General features: G+C 36.8%; 1 protein-coding gene across 16 annotated transcripts in view; it reads left to right on the forward strand.

Annotated features, from left to right (window-relative positions):
- MIA2 (MIA SH3 domain ER export factor 2) overlaps positions 1 to 19,688 on the forward strand; it is a 111,230-nt gene that overhangs the window by 41,653 nt on the left and 49,889 nt on the right. For 9 of the 16 annotated variants that reach the window (XM_045450766.1, XM_045450771.1, XM_045450767.1 and 6 more), the window contains 6 exons: positions 2,789 to 2,810; positions 2,902 to 2,990; positions 9,253 to 9,324; positions 11,427 to 11,453; positions 13,196 to 13,306; positions 13,951 to 14,022. In XM_045450766.1, coding sequence (XP_045306722.1) covers positions 2,789 to 2,810; positions 2,902 to 2,990; positions 9,253 to 9,324; positions 11,427 to 11,453; positions 13,196 to 13,306; positions 13,951 to 14,022 — 393 coding nt within the window. The remainder of the gene's footprint in view (positions 1 to 2,788; positions 2,811 to 2,901; positions 2,991 to 9,252; positions 9,325 to 11,426; positions 11,454 to 13,195; positions 13,307 to 13,950; positions 14,023 to 19,688) is intronic. The other 7 variants (XM_045450772.1, XM_045450769.1, XM_045450770.1 and 4 more) reach the window with 1 other exon arrangement.

Below are 19,688 nucleotides of genomic sequence, written 5' to 3' on the forward strand. Positions count from 1 at the left end.
AAAATTAAAAATAGAATTACCCTATGACCCAGCAATTGTACTGGTAGGTATTTATCCAAGGGATACAGGTATGCTGTTTCGAAGGGACACATGCACCCCAATGTTTATAAGCAGCACTATCAACAATAGCCAAAGTATGGAAATAACTCAAATGTCCATCAATGAATGAATGGATAAAGAAGATGTGTACAATGGCAATCAAAAGGAATGAAATCTTGCCATTTGCAACTATGTGGATGGAACCAGAGGGTATTATGCTAAGCGAAATTAGTCAGAGAAAGACAAATATCATATGACTTCACTCGTATGAGGACTTTAAGATACAAAACAGCTGAACATAAGGGAGAGGAAGCAAAAATAATATAAAAACAGGGAAGGAGACAAAAACATAAGAGACTCTTAAATATGGAGAACAAACAGAGGGTTACTGGAGGGGTTGTGGGAGGGGGGATGGGCTAAATGGGTAAGGGGCATTAAGGAATCTACTCCTGAAATCATTGTTGCACTAGATCCTAACTAACTTGGATGTAAATTAAAAGAATAAATTAACAATTAAAAAAAAAATCATGAGCCTGATGATCTGAGCCAAAATAAAGAGTCCAATGCTTAACTGTTTGAGCCAACTAGGTACCTCTGTAAATTTCTTTTATGTCTATTCTGGCAATCTCTTGTTTTTTCACTGTTTAGTCTGTCTACATATGTTATGATTATTGATATATTTGGACTAAATTCTTTCAGCTTTGTTTGTTTATTCCACTTTTTATGTTTAAATTCTTTTACATTGGTAAGTAAATCTTTTTACAGTGAAGACAAGAACCTTAACATACTCTCACATCCATTGGTTTCTTTCACTTTACTACTCAGATATATTTCTTCTTTTCTTTGTTTTTAACTTTCTCCTCTACTCTGTCTCTATCCCTTACAAACCACAAAAATTATTGCCAAGATACTTGGCCCTTACTTGATGTATCTCTTGAGGGTCTCCTGGATTTACTTTTTCCCATATTTGAATGCTTCTTTCAAAATTGTTTTTAGTGTAGATCTTTGCGTGGCAAACCTTCTGCGACTTTATTTTGAGTGCTTGAGGATATTTGAGTTCAGTCCTCAGTTGGAATGGTAATTTGTTTCATATAAACATTCTAGGTTCAAAGTTCTGTCCTTTTAATACTTCAAAAGCCTTACTTCCTTGTCTTTTTACGTTTCATGTTACTTATTAAAAGGTCTAATGGCAGTGTGATTCTTATTTATAAATGATCTGTTCTCTGTGAAAGCTTTTAGAATCTTTTAAGTTGACATTGTTATTTCAATATAATGTGTCTAAGTTTGAATATTTTAAAACATTTTTAGAATTCTCTGGAATCTTTTAATATGAGAGCTTGTTTGCTTGTTTATTTATTTTTATTAATTTACTTATTGTTATAGAGGGAGAGAAAGCACAAGTGGGGGAGAGGAGACAGAGACAGAATGTTTTTTTTTTTTTTTTTGGTAATAAAAAAAATTATTTTAGAGAGAGTGCAAGGAGGAGAGAGGGGTAGAGGGAGAGAGAATCTTCACACTCAGTCAGCATGGAGCCTGATGCATGGCTCTGTCCCACAACCCTGGGTTCATGACCTGAGCTGAAATCATGAGTGGGTTGCTCAACCGACTGAGCCACACAGACATGCTGAGAGAGGGAGAGAATCTTATGCAGGCTCCACTCTTCAGCGTGGAGCCTGATATGGAGCACAGTCCCCATCACCCTCGGGTGATGACCTGAGCTGAAATCAAGAGATGGTTGCTGAACTGACTGAGCCACCCAGGTGCCCCTGTTTTATCTTTTTTTAATTTTAGGAGTTATCTTCTGCATTTTACATTTCGTTTTCTCTTTTTGAGACTATTTTTTGGATTTTGTCCCTTCTACTTCTGTCTTCCATGTGTCTTAACTTTTGTTTTTTAATTTTTTTCAGCTTCCTGTTACCTTTTGAGATCATTCTTTAATGTGATTTAGTGCGCTGATTTAGTCCTCATTGATACTGATTCCACTGTACCTTGACCTTAAAACTTTTGTTTTTTAATTTTATACCTATACATCTTTGTAGATGATTTAAGTCCCCATTTAAGTTCCCTAAGCCTGATCCCTTTACAAATGGAGTTTTTCCTTCATTTGTTGAAGTCTATTCAGATCCATGGTCCTGTGGTAAACATTTCTCAAACTGTTATTTTGGAAAACATGATGTTAATAAGGGCTTCCTGAAATAGGAAGGAACCTGTTTTAGGGTAAAATATATTTGAAGAACAATGGACTAAATGAAATGAAACTGCTGTCTTTAAGGTTGAGTTATTTCAGAACCTTCAGTATGCTTATATACAATGTGAATCTTCAATAGACTTTAATATGTAGCATTTTTTCCATTGGAAAAAGAACACTCTCAGTTAATGTGTATTCATACTAAGGCAGTAAGAAACCAGTTATTTATGTTAACTTTTAAAAAAATGTTTATTTTTGAGAGAGAGAGTGCGAGGACGCGCGTGCAAAAGAGACTGCAAGAGGGGGAGGGACAGAGAGAGAGGGAGACACAGAATCTGAAGCTGGCTCCAGGCTCCAGCTGTCAGCACAGAGCCTGATTTGGGGCTCGAACTCACGAACCACAAGATCATGACCTGAACCGAAGTCAGTCACTTGACCAACTGAACCACTTAGGTACCCCAGAAACCAGTTATTTTTAAGTTCGTAATAGAAGTTAAATAAGTCAGATTTACTTAAATATGTATTTGTTTTAATATAATTTTGTTGAATTTTTTTTTTCAGGTTAGAAGCCGGCTTTATGTGGGTAAGCTCTTTTTTCTATTATAGATCTCATCATTATTGTTCATAATTTTGAAGCTTAAAACAATTTACATATAATACAATTTTTTTTTCAGGAAGAGAGAACAAGCTGGCTATAGAACTTTCTACACTGCTTGATGAAAAATGTAAACTACTTGAAAAATTTAGCCTTGTTCAGAAAGAGGTAAGACATTTTTGAAAATGTTACATACGTGTTAGAGCTGGAAGACTTTACACTTTGCAGTGCAGAAACTTCTGTGTAAGTTTAAGATTATTAATGCTTGTTTGCAAAGTGTGAGAGTTCAGTTGTTCTTCATATTACCAGTCTTACTAATTGTAACCACTGTGGTAAGAGCATAGTGATGTTTTATTGTGGTTTCATTTTCATTTCCCTGACTAATGAGGTTAAGCACCTTTTTCATATGTTTATTGGTTGTTTGGATATCTTTTTTGTGAAGTTGCCTGTTTAAGGGTTTTTTGTTTTGTTTTTATTTTTCTTATTTGAAAAGGTATGGTTATCTCTTTTTCTTTTTTGATACGTAGAATATTTTCTATATTTGAACACAAGTCCTTTGTTAGGTATATGTATTGCAAATATTTTCCTTCACTGTGTGGTTTGCCTTTTTATTTCAATGGTAAGCGGAAGTTCTTAATTTTAACCTAGTCTCATTTGTTAATCTTGTCTTTATGATGCCTGCTTTTTGTTTCTTATTTAAGAATTTTTGTCTACTTAAGGTTATGAAGATATTCTTCTGTGCTACTTTCAGAAGCTTTGTTTTACTTTTCTCATTTAGTCTTTGTATAAATTTGGTAGAGCCACCATAACAAAATATCACAGACCAGGTGGCTTACCCAACAGAAATTAATTTTTTCACAGTTCTGGAGGCTAGAAGTCTAAGATCAAAGGGTTGACAGGTTTGATTTCTTACGAGGCTCCTCTCCTTAGCTTGCATGTGGCTGCCTGCTTCCCTGGACCTCTCCTGGTCTTTCCTCTGTCCAGGTGCTTGTTTCTGGTATCTCTCTTTGTGTCCAAATTTCTTCTTTTTATAGGACATCATGTGATTAGATTAGGGCCCATCCTTAAGCCTTTATTTTAACTTAATCACCTCTTTAAAGGGCCTGTCTCCAAATACAGTCACATTATGAGGTACTGAGGCTTCAACATATAAATTTTGGGGAAAACAGTTTAACCCAAATTTAATTAGTCTTTAATTCACCTGTAGTTGAATTTGTAATGGTGTGATTTGGAAGTCAAGATTCAGTGTTTTTCAGATGGATGTTGAATTAACCAGTACCGTTTATGGAAAAGACCATCTTTTCCTTTGTTCTGTGGTGTCATCTTAAATCAAGTGCTGTATATATTTGAGTATTTCTATAATATCTTCTGTTCTGTTGGTCAGTTTTTTAAATTCTTGTGCCAATATCATGCTTTTTAATCTATCTTTTTGTAACGATTCTTGATAGCTGACAGTGTAAACCTCCATGTTTGTTCTTAAAGATTGTCTTGGTGATCTTGGTACTTTGCTGTTCTATATAGATTTTATTTTAAAAAAAAATTTTTTTTTTTTCAACGTTTATTTATTTTTTTTGCGACAGAGAGAGACAGAGCATGAACGGGGGAGGGGCAGAGAGAGAGGGAGACACAGAATCGGAAACAGGCTCCAGGCTCTGAGCCATCAGCCCAGAGCCCGACGCGGGGCTCGAACTCACGGACCGCGAGATCGTGACCTGGCTGAAGTCGGATGCTCAACTGACTGCGCCACCCAGGCGCCCCGTGTTCTATATAGATTTTAAATCAGTTCATCAGTTTACACACATAGGCTGCTAGGAATTCAGTTGGGATTACATTGAATATATAGATCAATTTGGAGAGGATTGACATTTTTACAATGTTGAGTTCTTATCCGTGGACTATATAGTATATCCCTTTATTAACATCTTTTAAAACCTCTCTGTTATTGTTTAAATTTTTGTGTTGAGGTCCTCATCATGTTTTATTAGATTTATTCCCTGGTATCTGGTGATTTTTGAAAGTCATCTAAATAGTATAGCTTTTTCTTTGTTTTTAAAAATTAAAAAAATTTTTTAAAAAAATTTTAGACAGAGAGAACACGCAAGTGGGTGAGAAGAACAGGGGGAGACAGAGAAAATCCTAAGCAGCCTCTATGCTGAGAACTAAGCATGGAGCCCGATGCAGGGCTTGGTCTTACACCCTGGGATCATGACCTGAGCTGAAATCAAGAGTCGGACACTCAACCAACTGAGCCACTCAGGCACCCCGATAGTATAGCTTTTTCTTAACAGCTTTGTTGTAATATAATTTACCCACTATGCAGTTCAGCCATTTAAAGTATACAAATGACTGGCTTTTAGTATATTTACAGCTGTTCATCCATTGCCATAATTTTTGTACATTTTTATTATTACCCCCAAAGAGGCCCTGTAGCCCTTAGTTATCACCCTTCACCCAGTTTCCCCTACTCCCAAGCCCTAGACAACTTATCTACCTTTTTTTTTTTTTTTCTATAACTTTGTTTGCTCTGTGTTCCATTTCACATAAATGGAATCATACAACATGTGGTTCTTTGTGTCTGGTTTTTTTTTTCACTTAGTAAAATGTTTTCAAGTTTCATCCATGTTGTGTATAGATTTGCCGGTTCTGGGGCACTTGGGTGGCTCAGTCTGTTTAAATGTCCTTCTTGAGCTCAGGTCATGATCTCACAGTTTGTGACTTCGAGTCCCACATCGGGCTCTTTGCTGACAGCTCAGAGCCTGGAGCCTGCTTTAGATTCTGTGTCTCCCTCTCTCTGCCCCTCCTCCACTCATTCTCTCTCTCTCTCTGTCTGTTTGTCTCTCTCAAAAAAAAAAAAAAAAATAAACATTAGATTCACCTATTCTGGACGTTTCACATAAATAGAATCATATAATATATAGTCCTTTGTGACTGGCTTTTTTCACTTACATTATGTTTTCAAGGTTCATCCATGTTGTAGTATGAATCAGTACTTTTTTTTTTTGCCAGATACTCTTCTTTGCCACAATTTATGTATGTGTTTGTCAGTTGGATTATTCTGTTTTTGGCTGCTACAAGTGATGGTGCTATGGACATTTGTGTACAAGTTTTATGTGAATATGTGTTTTCAATTCTTTGGTGTATATTCCTATGAGTGCAATTGATGGATATGTGTTTAACTTTTTAGGAACTGCCAAATTGTTTTCTGTAGTGGCTATACCAGTTTACATTCCTACCACAAGTTTGTGAGTGTTCTAGTTTCTCCACGTCTTTCCAAACACTTGTTACTATCTGTCTTTTTGATTTTAGCCATCCTAGTGTGTATGAAGCTGTATCTCACTGTGATTTTAATTTGCATTTCTCTGATGGCTAATTATGAGGAGTACTTATCTTTTCATGTGCTCATTGACTGTTTATCTTTTCTTGAGAAATGTCTCTGCAGTTCCTTTGCCTATTTTTAAATTGGTCTTTCATCTTACTATCAAGTTGTAACTTTGTATATTACAGATGTGAACTTCTCATTAGATTATGTGATTTGCAAGTATTTTCTCTCATTTCTGTGGGTTGTCTCTTCAACTCTCTTGGTGGTATCTTTGAAGCATAAATTTTTTTTATTAAAAATTTTTTAAATGTTTATTTTAATAAATTAATTTTATATAATTTATTTTTGAGAGAGAGAGAGTGTGAGTGGGGAGGGGCAGAGAGAGAGGGACACACAAAATCTGAAGCAGGCTCCAGGCTCTAAGCTGTCAATAGAGCCTGACATGGGGCTCGAACTCACGAACTGTGAGATCATGACTTGAGCTGAAGTCGGAAGCTTAACCGACTGAGCCACCCAGGTGCTCCTGAAACAAATGTTTTCAGTTTTTTTTTTTTTTTTTTTATTTTAAAGTTTTATTTATTGTTTTGAGAGAGAGAATGTGCTCATGCATGAGCACAAGCGGGGCAGGGGTAGAGGGAGAGGGAGAGGGAGAGAGAGGATCCCAAGCAAACTGCATTGTCACCATGGACCCTAATGTGGGACTTGAGACCTGAACCCAGGAGATCAGGACCTGAGCCAAAACCAAGAGTTGGATGCTTAACTGACTGAACCACCCAGTGGCCCCAAATGTTTTTAATTTTGATGATGCTCAGTTTACTTTTTTTTTTGTTGGTTATACTTTTTTTGGTGTCATATCTAAGAAACCATTGCCTAAAACAACTCACAAAGATTTGCACCTATATTTCCTTCTAAAAGTTTTATGGGATTAGTTCTTATGTTTAGGTTTTTATTTGTTTGGAATTAATTTTTGTAAATTATATTAGGTAGGGGTCCAGCTTCATTCTTTGGCATGTGGATATCCAGTTTTTCCTAGCATTATTTGTTGAAAGGACTGTTCTTTCTGCACTGAATTATCTTGGTAACTTGTTGAAAATCAATTGACTAAAGTTGTGAAGTTTCGACTTCTCAGTCAATTTCATTGATCTGTTATGTCTATCTTTATACCAAGTCCACACTGTCTTGATTAGTGTAGTTTTGTCGAAAGGTTTGAAGTTGGGAAGTGTAAGTCTTCTAACTTTGTTTATTTTTTTTGCAAGATCATTTTGACTATTCTCACCGAGTCCTTTACATTTTCTGTGAATTTTGGGATCAGCTTGCAATTTCTGCAAATGGATTAGCTGGAATTTTTTTCTTTTTTAAGATTTTACATTTTTTTAAAATTAAAAAAAATTTTTTAAAACATTTTTTTATTTTATTTTTTGAGAGAGAGAGACAGAACACAAGCAGGGGAGGGGCAGAGAGAGAGAGGGAGACACAGAATCCAAAGCAGGCTTCAGGCTCTGAGCTGTTAGATGCAGGGCTCAAACCCACAAATGTGAAATCATGACCTGAGCCAAATTCAGAGGCTTAACCCACTGAGCCACCCAGGTGCCCCAAACTTACTTATTTTAATGTCTGACTGAAAACTCTATTATTTGCATCCCTCAAGAGTCTGTTTCTCTTGTTCATTTTTTCTCTTGGTTCTTAGTCAAATCTTGTGTTGGTCAATGCCAGGTTATTTGTAGAGAAAAATTTGAAGTTGTGGGTGATGTTTCTGTAGTGAGGGTTTGCTGTTGCTTCTCATAGGCAGCTAGGCTGAAACATCACAAATCATAGATTACTTTAATTACAGATTAAAATGTTTGGAAATTTGGCCTCATTTCAAGGGATTGGTCTGTTTCTGGTTTAGACTTTCTTACAAGATAGCCAGTGTGGGTTGGTATTAGTTTTGCATTGCTGCTGTACCAAATTATCACAAACTTAGTAACATAAAGTAACACAGGCTTATTTTCTTATAGCATTGGAGGTCATACATCTAAAACCAGTCTTATATAAAACTAAAATGAAGGTGTCAGCAGATCTCTTTCCTTTTGGAGGCACCAGGAGAGAATCTTTTCCTTGCCTCTTTCACCTTCTAGAGGCTGTCCATATTCCTTGGCTCTTAGCTATATTGCTCCAGTCTCTGTTTCCATCTTCCCATTGTCTCTTCTCCTAACTTTGATCCTCTTACCTCCCTCTTCTAAGGACTCTTGGGATTATGTTGGGTCCGCCAAGATAATCCTGTATATTTGCCCCATCTGAAGATCCTTAACTTAATCACATCTGGAAATTTTGGGGATTAGGACAGAATTTGGAGAGGTCTTTTTTCAGCCTACCACAGAGCCCCATCATAAAACCTGAGCTTTGTGGCTCATCCTATTCATTAGGTCTTGAACTCCCAAGTTTTTCCCTCTCAGGTCCCCACTTCTACTAAAATCTCTGCTGGGTTTCTTGTCCTATCATCCTCTGCTTTTGGGCAGGGAGAAAGAATTGTCAAATGTTGGACTTGGTTCTCTGAGGATACCCTGTTCTATCATAAATTCTCACTATTTGGTTTGCTTTCCAAGGCCTTCAGACATGTCCTGTTGTTTTTGTTTTGTTGTGTTTTGTTTTCGACCATCTTTTGTTCTTAGTGTGGAAGGTTCGTCCAAATAGCCTAATCTTCTATTTAATCACCTTTTTTTTAAAGCATTGAAATAAGTGCATTTTGCCAAATCTTATCTCATTGTATGTTTCATTTTCCTTATTTTGCACCTTTAAAGATTTAATATTGCCTACTTTATTTGTTGTATGATTTGAATTACAAGTGAAAATTTTGATGGCCAGTTTGAGTTAGTTTCTCTTCAGTGAATAGGGACTTGGGACAGTTCTCTTAGTTTTAAGGGTGAAGTTCTGTCATTTGTTGTTCAAGCCAGTGTGTTAGCTGCCCAGTCTCTATTATAGTGGTCATATTTGAAGAACTTAAAGCTAAGTAAATTGAAGTAAATTTAACATACACGTGGATGTGGATTTTGTCTGCTTCTTAGATGCCTATTCAGATAAATATGGAATAAAATTTATAGAGCTTTTCCTTACAGTGTTGCTTTCTTTCAGTATGAAGGCTTAGAATCATCTTTGAAGGATGCCAGCTTTGAGAAGGAGTCAACAGAAGCGCAAAGTTTGGAGGTAAAAACAAATAATACATATAATTATAAAAGATGGGGGTGGGGCACCTGGGTGCCTCAGTCAGTTAAGCGGCCGACTCTTGATTTTGGCTCAGGCCATGACTTGATGGTTCGTGAGTCTGAGCCCTGCATCGAGCTCTGCTATGTCAGTATGGAGCTTGCTTGGGATTCTCTCCTTCTGTCTGCCCTTCCTCTGCTTGCATATGCATGCTCTCTCTCTCTCTCTTTAAAATAAATAAATAAACATTTAAAAAAAAAAGCTGGGAGAAAGATTCTTACTGAACAACAAATTTCAAGAGAGTGTATCTTCTCAAAACTATGTTAAATGTGTAAGAGCATTTCTAGATGTTAAAACTTAAATAAAACATTAACTATAAGAAATAGAACATTAGTATAAAATATTTTATAAATAAAATTTTATATTTTATAAATATTTAATTTTATAAATTTTTAATAAAATATTTAAAAATTTGAGCTCTCTTGCTAACTTGTTTTGAGTGAGGCATATTCAGTTTACCAGTTTACTAGAATCTAAGGCCATATACAAGCTCTTTATTCTTCATTCTTGAGAAATGTATTAAGGTAACCATCCCTTTTTTTGACCCAGTTTTCTCTAGAAAGGAAAAATAGGATTTGTTTTCATAAATTTAGGAGTAGCTGGCAATAAATTATGTAAATTATGGTAGTACTTGCCTTTACTTCATTCCCAGTGTATCAAGAGCTGACTAGAATTAGGCCAAAGTTTTTTTGTTTTTTTTTTTTAATGTTTATTTTTGAGAGAGAGAGGATGTGCGAGCAGGAGAGGGGCAGAGAGAAGGGAGAGATTGAATCCCAAGCAGGCTCTGCATTGTCAGCGCAGAGACGTGAGTCTTGAACCCACAAATCGTGAGATCCTGACCTAGCCCAAGTCAAGAGTTGAGCTGGATGCTAAACTGACTAAGCCACTCAGGGCCCCCTAGACCAAAGCTTTAAGCAGTGATGTTCTGGTAAATGTTTAACAGCTGGCTCTCTGAAAAGCCAGAGTCCTTATTTGTAGCATTTGCTGGGTTCGATTGTGTAAATATTCCCAGTTTCAAGGTACCAACATGATATTACTGAATGTGGAGTTTGGAAGAGATATGTATAGTCAGCCCTCCTGAGCCAGGTATGATTTGGCCAGTAGTAAGAAGGGAAATACTAAAAATTTGTCATTTAGCTAAGCTGCAACAAATTAAGGTAAATAATAGGAGTGTCTTATTACTGGTTAGAGTTGGAAGTGTTGTAAAAAGCATACTAAAATAAAGTAGAAAACAATGGACTTAGTACCTTTGGTGTACATATTTAGTTAGTGCAGCTTGTCTGTTATGAATCACTGATGTCCAAAATCATCAGAAAGTCTATAACAGTGGATGTTAACTCACTGGAATTAAAATAAAAACTAAAAAAGTCTATAGGTCATGTTTCAGAATTAACTAGTAGAGTCCAAAGGAAGTTATGAATAGAATTCCAAATGAAATATATTTCTTAATCTTTTCCTTCTTCATTTGTTACCTATTGATATCCTCAAGAACATGTTGAAATTATTTTATTTATTGACCTGTTTTAACTACTGTTTCAGTAGTAACTTACTAGTTTGATTAAAAAAAAAAAAAAGGAACTGTATAAGGAATTTAGCCGGCTAACAGAAGAGCAAAAACTGGACAGCAAAAGCATTTATTCAAGTTGGTAGTATTGTGGGTAAAATAAAACATACCAATTTATTTTTAAGGCGTTGAATTTACATGACCTAGCAGTAAAATTTAAATCAACATTTTGGAAGTTTTTGTCTGATTTTAGTAATTTGAAGAACCATGTAGTGTTTATTTTTAAAATTGGTAAATGTAATTGAGCATAAACTATATGTGATAGAATTACAAAAATTTCATGGTTGAATTGGTAGATAAAATCGAAACAATAGACTAATTTTGACTCAAATCCGGGAATTCATATAATCAAGTAACCAAATTTGGGAAAATATATAGAAATAAGTGTTTTAACTACTATAATATAGTATGTACTTGTTCTTTCTTTTTTCTTGGCTTCCATTAAATTCTTTGAATCTTTTGGTTTTTTTTTTTAAACAAGTTTGTTGAAGGATCACAAATATCAGAGGTATGTTTGTTACAGTGTTTAAAATCAAATTGGAATAATTCAGTGATTAATCATTTAAAATTAAAAGGTCCCAGAAAATATGTCATAATTCAATTCAGAATATTACTATGAAGCAATCTTGATTAATTTTTTATTTTTTATTATATCTTTAGTTATATTAAATCAGACTTCTCATTTTTTCCTTTATAATGCTTTAGAGCAGAGGTTGGCAAAGTATATTCTGGGTTCTGCACCTGTTCTGTTTTGTTTTTGTTTTTTAATTTTCTTATTTGAGTGTAGTTGACACACATGTTACAACATGGTGATTCAGTATCGCTGTACTTTAATGCTATGCTCATCACAGGTGCAACTACCATCTGTCACCTTACAACGCTATTACAGTCTTGACTATATTTTCTGTGCTATACCTCTTATTGCCATGATTTATTCATTCCATAACTGTAAATCTGTATCTCCTACTCCCTTTCACCCATTTTGCTTATCTCCCCACTGCCTTTCCTGTGGCAGCCATCAGTTTGTTCTCTGGTTTTGTAGATCTGATTCTGTTTTTTGTTTATTTGTTTTGTTTTTTAGATTCCACATATGAATGAAATCATTTGGTATTAGTCTTTTTCAGTGTGACTTATTTCACTTGGCATAATATCTCTAGGTCCATTTACATTGTCACAAATGGCAAGGTCTCATCCTTTTTTATGGTTATGTGATATTCCATTTTGTATATGTACCACATCTTTATTCATTCATCCATTGATGGACACTTAATATTGCTTCCATATTTTGGCTATTGTAAATAAGGCTGCAATAAACATATGGGTGTGTATATCTTTTTGAATTAGTGTTTTAGTTTTCTTTGAATAAATACTCAGCAGTAGAATTATTGGATCATATAGTATTTCTGCTTTTAACTTTTTGAGACATCTCCATACCGTTTTCCACAGTGGCTGTACCAGTTTACATTCCCAGCAACAGTGCACAAGGGTTCCTTTTTCTCCATATCCTTGCCAACACTTGTTACTTTTTGTCTTTTTGATTTTAGTCATTTTTACAGGTGTGAGATGATACCTCATTGTAGTTTTGATTTGCATTTCCCTTATGATCAGTGATGTTGGGGATCTTTTCATTTCTTTGTTGGCCACCTACGCGTCCTCTTTGGAAAAATGTCTATGTAGGTCCTCTGCCATTTTTAATCAGATTGTTTGGTTTCTCTACTTTTTTGTAAATAAAATTAAAAATTTTTTTTTTTTTTTTTAGAGAGAGAGAGTACATGCAAGTGCACGAGTGGCAGAGGGGGAGGGAGAGAGAATCTTAAGCAGGCTCCATGCCCAGTGTGGAGCCTGACATGGGGCTCCATCTCACGACCATGAAATCATGACCTGACCTGAAATCAAGAGTCGGACACTTAACCGACTGAGTCACCCAGGTGCCCCTGTAAATAAATGTTATTGGAACACAGTTATGCTCATTTATTTACATAATGTCTTTGCTTTCTCACTACATGCTCACAGTTGGGTTGTTGGGACCGAGACTACATGGCCTACAGGCCTAAAATATTTACTCACTGGTTTTTATAGAAAAAGTTTGCTGACCTCTGCTAGTATTGCTGTTATTTAAATATTATGAAAATGAACTAATATGTAAATGAAATTTATTTAATTTGAAATATATGTATTTGATTATACTCATCTGATTTATCATAACCAAAAAATCCTATGTCTATCTTATAAATTGGCTTTCTCTTTTAGGCAGTCTATGAAAAGCTGAACAGCTCTAAATCTGAACTTGAGGATGAAATACTTTTTCTGGAAAACCAATTAAAAGAAGAGAAATCTAAGCATTCTGAACAAGATGAATTGGTAAGGTATTTGTGTTTGAGGAGACTGCAGGAAAAGGAAATTTATTGAGTTTAAAAAACTTAATAGGTATCAGTTAAAGTATTATATGTACTCTAAAAAATCCAAAAAAATACAGAAAGCTGTTAAGGGGAGAGTAAAAATTTCCAGATCCAGTAGCTTTTTTATTTGTTACAGGTTACCGTTACCATGTTTAGTTTCTTGCGTATTGTTACAGAAATTTTCTATGTGTACTATGGAAGTAGCTTACATAAATAAAGTTGAATTATCACATACTTAGTGGATTTTTTTATTATTCATAAGTCATTTTGAAAACATTTTAACTTTCCTTTATTTGTTATTTTAAAATCTGTAGTAAGGAAGATCTAGATGTGTATGAGATTATTTAGTAAGATGTGATGTTAGGGGATTTATCTTGAGCCTATAGAACTTAAATGTTATGAAGAGTAAACATGAAATGAATTACTGTTGTTGTCTAACTTTCATATAAAATCCCTTTAAGCATATGGCTGACAAGTTTTCTTAATTTTAAGTCTGCATTTTTTGAGTGAAAGTGTTAGGATAACAATATATCTAAGATATATGGCCTCTTGGAAACCAAAAAAATTTAGTGAATACTTGTTTATAGATTGATACTGTCTTTCCAGATGGTGGATATTTCAAAAAGGATACAGTCTCTAGAGGATGAATCAAAATCTCTCAAATCACAAGTGGCTGAAGTAAGTTGAATTAGTCTAGAAGGTCTGTTGCTTTTGAAAATCATTTTAATTTTATTATTTTATGATTCAAGAAAGAGATATAATACTAGAATTTGAGATATAGGTGTCGTAGATATAGTTCTTTTATTGAAGGTACTTTAGGAAACTTCATTTTATTTTATTTGACAAGTATTTATTGAGCTCTTGCTGTGTACCACTTTTGAAAGTGCTTGGCACTTACCATTAGTGGATAAAATAGAAAAGCTCTCAATAAGTTTAAATTCTGTTAAGAGAGGCAGATAATAGACAAGGAAGATGGCAGCGTAGGAGGATGCTGGGCTCACCACGTCATGCTGACCACTTAGATTCCACCCACATCTGCCTAAATAACCCAGAAAACTGCCAGAAGATTGGCAGAACAGACTCTCTGGAGCCAAGCGTAGACTAGAGGCCCAGGGAGAGGGTAGGAAGGTCGGAGAGGCGGTGCGTGCTACATGGACTGGCAGGAGGGAGTCTGGGCAGTGGAGGAGGAGTCCGTCCGGCAAGGCAGAGCTCCCGAGTCTGGCTTGCAAAAGCAGAGGGGCTGGACAGAGTGAGTTCTGACAGCCAGCAGGACTTAACATCTGGAATGTTAATAGTCAACAGCTCTGCTCTCAGAGAGCGGGGAGGGCAAGACAACGCTGGGAGAGAGAGTTGCTGAGCCCTGGAAGACAGAGTTCAGCTCGGCTGGGGAACAAAAGCTCTGGGAAGCGCCATCTCCCTCTCTCATCCCCCAGCCGAAATTCCAAAGGGAAACAGTTCCCATCACTTGCTTGCTTGCTTGCACAGCGCAAACTCCCAACCCTGAGCTTCTGTGGATCCATCCCTCCATTGGGTCTGCCTCCCTCCCGGTGCCGCAGGGCCCCTCCCACACGGGACAACAACTGCAAAGCGAGCTAAGCCTGCCCCTCCCGCCCTGTGCACCTTGTGGATCCACCCCAGCTACTATGCCAGATCCCATCAAAGCAGCACCACAAGCCTGGCAGTATGCAAGCAGCCCAGACAGGGGCCACGCCACTCCACGGTGGGTCCTGCCCCTGGATGAGGGGAAGATAGGGTACACACCAGTCTGACTGTGGCCCCAGCGGCGGCCTGGGGGCAGACATCGGGTCTGACTGTGGCCCCGCCCACTAACACAACTTTCTCCGGACAGCACAGGGGAAGTGCCCTGCAGTTTGGAGCTACCTCAAGGACTACTCAAGATGATGAAAGGGAACAATGCTCCTCAAAAGAAACTCCAGGAAGTAGCGACAGCTAACGAATTGATCAAAAATGATTTAAGCAATATAACGGAACATGAATTTAAAATAATAGTCATAAAATTAATCTCTGGACTTGAAAAAAGCATAGAGGACAGCAGAGAATCTGTTGCTACAGAGATCAAGGGACTAAGAAACAGGAGGAGCTAAAAATTGCTATAAATGAGGTGCAAAATAAAATGGAGGCGACCACAGCTCAGATTGAAGAGGAGAGAATAGGTGAATTAGAAGATAAAATTATGGAAAAAGAGGAAGCTGAGAAAAAGTGATAAAAAAATCCAGGAGTATGAGGGGAGAATTAGAGAACTAAGTGATGTGATGAAACGCAACAATATCCGTATAATAGGGATTCCAGAGGAGGAAGAGAGAGAAAGGGGCTGAAGGTGTACTTGAACAAATCATAGCTGAGAACTTCCCTGATCTGGGAAAGGAAAAAGGCATTGAAATCGAAGAGGTACAGAGAACTCCCTTCAGACGTAACTTGAATCGATCTTCTGCACGACATATCATAGTGAAACTGGCAAAATACAAGGATAAAGAGAAATTTCTGAAAGCAGCGAAGGATAAACATGCTCTAACATATAAAGGGAGACCGATAAGATTAATGACAGACCTATCTACTGAAACTTCACAGGCCAGAAAGGAATGGCAGGAAATCTTCAATGTGATAAACAAAAAATTGCGGCTGAGAATCCTTTATCCAGCAAGTCTGTCATTTAGAATAGAAGGAGAGATAAAGGTCTTCCCAAACACAAACTGAAGGAATTTATCACCACTAAACCAGCCCTACAAGAGATCCTAAGGGGGATTCTGTGAGTGAAATGTTGCAAGGACCACAAAATACCAGAGACATCACTACAAGCATGAAACCTACAGACATCACAATGACTCTAAACCCATAGCTTTCAATAGTAACACTGAATGCAAATGGACTAAATGCTCCAACCAGAAGACATAGGGTATCATAATGGATAAAAAAACAAGATCCATCTATTGTTGTCTACAAGAGACTCATTTTATTTTATTTTATTTTATTTATTTATTTATTTTTTTAATTTTTTTTTTTCAACGTTTTATTTATTTTTGGGACAGAGAGAGACACAGCATGAACGGGGGAGGGGCAGAGAGAGAGGGAGACACAGAATCAGAAACAGGCTCCAGGCTCTGAGCCATCAGCCCAGAGCCTGACGCGGGGCTCGAACTCACGGACCGCGAGATCGTGACCTGGCTGAAGTCGGACGCTTAACCGACTGCGCCACCCAGGCGCCCCTACAAGAGACTCATTTTAGACCTGAGGACACCTTCAGATTGAAAGTGAGGGAATGGAGAACTATCTATCATGCTACTGGAAGTCAAAAGAAAGCTGGAGTAGCCATACTCATATCAGACAAACTAGACTTTAAATTAAAGGCTGTAACAAGAGATGAAGAAGGGCATTATATAATAATTACAGGGTCTATCCATCAGGAAGAGCTAACAATGATAAATGCCTGTGTGCCGAATATGGGAGCCCCCAAATATATAAAACAATTAATCACAAACATAAGCAACCTTATTGATAAGAATGTGGACTTTAGTATTCCACTTACAACATTGGATAGATCATCTAGACACAGGATCAATAAAGAAACAAGGGCCCTGAATGATACATTGGATCAGATGGACTTGACAGATATATTTAGAACTCTGCATCCCAAAGCAACAGAATATACTTTCTTCTCGAGTGCACATGGAACATTCTCCAAGATAGATCACATACTGAGTCAAAAAACAGCCCTTCATAAGTATAAAAGAATTGAGATCATACCATGCACATTTTTAGACCACAATGCTATGAAGCTTGAAATCAACCGCAGGAAAAAGTCTGGAAAACCTCCAAAAGCATGGAGATTAAAGAACACACTACTAAAGAATGAATGGGTGAACCAGGCAATTAGAGAAGAAATTTAAAAATATATGGAAACAAATGAAAATGAAAATACAACAATCCAAACGCTTTGGGATGCAGTGAAGGCAGTCCTGAGAGGAAACTGCATTGCAATCCAGGCCTATCTCAAGAAACAAGAAAAATCCCAAATACAAAATCTAACAGCACACCTAAAAGAAATAGAAACAGAACAGCAAAGACACCCCAAACCCAGCAGAAGAAGAGAAATAATAAAGATCAGAGCAGAAATAAACAATATAGGATCTACAAAAACTGTAGAGCAGATCAATGAAACCAGGAGTTGGTTTTTTGAAAAAAACAAAAAAAACAACAAAAACAAAAAAAAAAAACCAAAATTGATAAACCTCTAGCCAGGCTTCTCAAAAAGAAAAGGGAGATGACCCAAATAGATAAAATCATGAATGAAAATGGAATTATTACAACCAATCCCTCAGACACACAAGCCATTATCAGGGAATACTACGAAAAATTATATGCCAACAAATTGGACAACCTGGAAGAAATGGACACATTCCTAAGCACCCACACACTTCCAGAATTCAAACGGGAAGAAATAGAAAACTTGAACAGACCCATAACCAGTGAGGAAATTGAATCAGTTATCCAAAATCTCCCAACAAATAAGAGTCCAGGACCAGATGGCTTCTCTGGGGAATCCTACCAGACATTTAAAGCAGAGATAATACCTATCCTTCTCAAACTGTTCCAAAAAAATAGAAAGGGAAGGAAAACTTCCCTCATTCTATGAAGACTCATTCTATGAAGCCAGCATTACTTTGATTCCTAAATGAGACAGAGACCCAGCAAAAAAAGAACTACAGGCCAATATCCCTGATGAATATGGATGCAGAAATTCTCAATAAGATACTTGCAAATCGAATTCAACAGCATATAAAAAGAATTATTCACCATGATCAAGTGGGATTCATTCCTGGGCTGCAGGGTGGTTCAACATTCGCAAATCAATCAATGTGATACATCACATTAATAAAAGAAAAGATAAGAACCATATGATCCTGTCAATCGATGCAGAAAAAGCATTTGACCAAATTCAGCATCCCTTCTTAGTAAAAACCCTCGAGGAAGTCGGGATAGAAGGAACATACTTAAACATCATAAAAGCCATTTATGAAAAGCCCACAGCTAACATCATCCTCAATGGGGAAAAACTGAGAGCTTTTTCCCTGAGATCACAAACACGACAGGGATGGCCACTCTCACCGCTATTGTTTAACAGAGTGTTGGAAGTGTTAGCATCAGCAATCAGACAACAAAAAGAAATCAAAGGCATCAAAATTGGCAACGATGAAGTCAATTTTCACTTTTTTGCAGATGACATGGTATTATACATGGAAAACTTGATAGACTCCACCAAAAGTCTGCTAGGAGTGATACGTGAATTCAGCGAAGTTTCAGGATACAAAATCAATGTACAGGAATCAGTTGCATTCTTAGACACTAATAATGGAGCAACAGAAAGACAAATAAAGAAACTGATCCCATTCACAAGTGCACTAAGAAGCATAAAATACCTAGGAATAAACCTATCCAAAGATGTAAAAGGTCTGTATGCTGAAAACTATAGAAAGCTTATGAAGGAAGTTGAAGAAGATATAAAGAAATGGAAAAACATTCCGTGCTCATGGATTGTAGGAATAAATATTGTTAAAATGTCAATACTATCCAAAGCTATCTACACATTCAATGCAATCCCAATCAAAATTGCACCAGCATTCTTCTCAAAGCTAGAACAAGCAATCCTAAAATTCATATGGAACCACAAAAGGCCCCGAATAGCCAAAGGAATTTTGAAGAAGAAGACCAAAGCAGGAGGCATCACAATCCCAGACTTTAGCCTCTACTACAAAGCTGTCATCATCAAGACAGCATGGTATTGGCACAAAGACAGACACATAGACCAATGGAATTGAATAGAAACCCCAGAATTAGACCCACAAAAGTATAGCCAACTAATCTTTGACAAAGCAGGAAAGAATATCCAATGGAAAAAAGACAGTCTCTTTAACAAATGGTGCTGGGAGAACTGGACAGCAACATGCAGAAGGTTGAAACTAGACCACTTTCTCACACCATTCACTAAAACAAACTCAAAATGGATAAAGGACCTGAATGTGAGACAGGAAACCATCAAAACCCTAGAGGAGAAAGCAGGAAAAGACCTCTCTGACCTCAGCCGCAGCAATTTCTTACTCGACACATCCCCAAAGGCAAGGGAGTTAAAAGCAAAAATGAACTATTGGGACCTCATGAAAATAAAAAGCTTCTGCACTGCAAAGGAAGCAGTCAACAAAACTAAAAGGCAACCAACGGAATGGGAAAAGATATTTGCAAATGACATATCGGACAAAGGACTAGTATCCAAAATCTATAAAGAGCTCACCAAACTCCACACCCGAAAAACAAATAATGTAGTGAAGAAA

This window comes from Leopardus geoffroyi, chromosome B3, assembly GCF_018350155.1.
Source record: "Leopardus geoffroyi isolate Oge1 chromosome B3, O.geoffroyi_Oge1_pat1.0, whole genome shotgun sequence".
NCBI classification, from domain to species: domain Eukaryota; kingdom Metazoa; phylum Chordata; class Mammalia; order Carnivora; family Felidae; genus Leopardus; species Leopardus geoffroyi.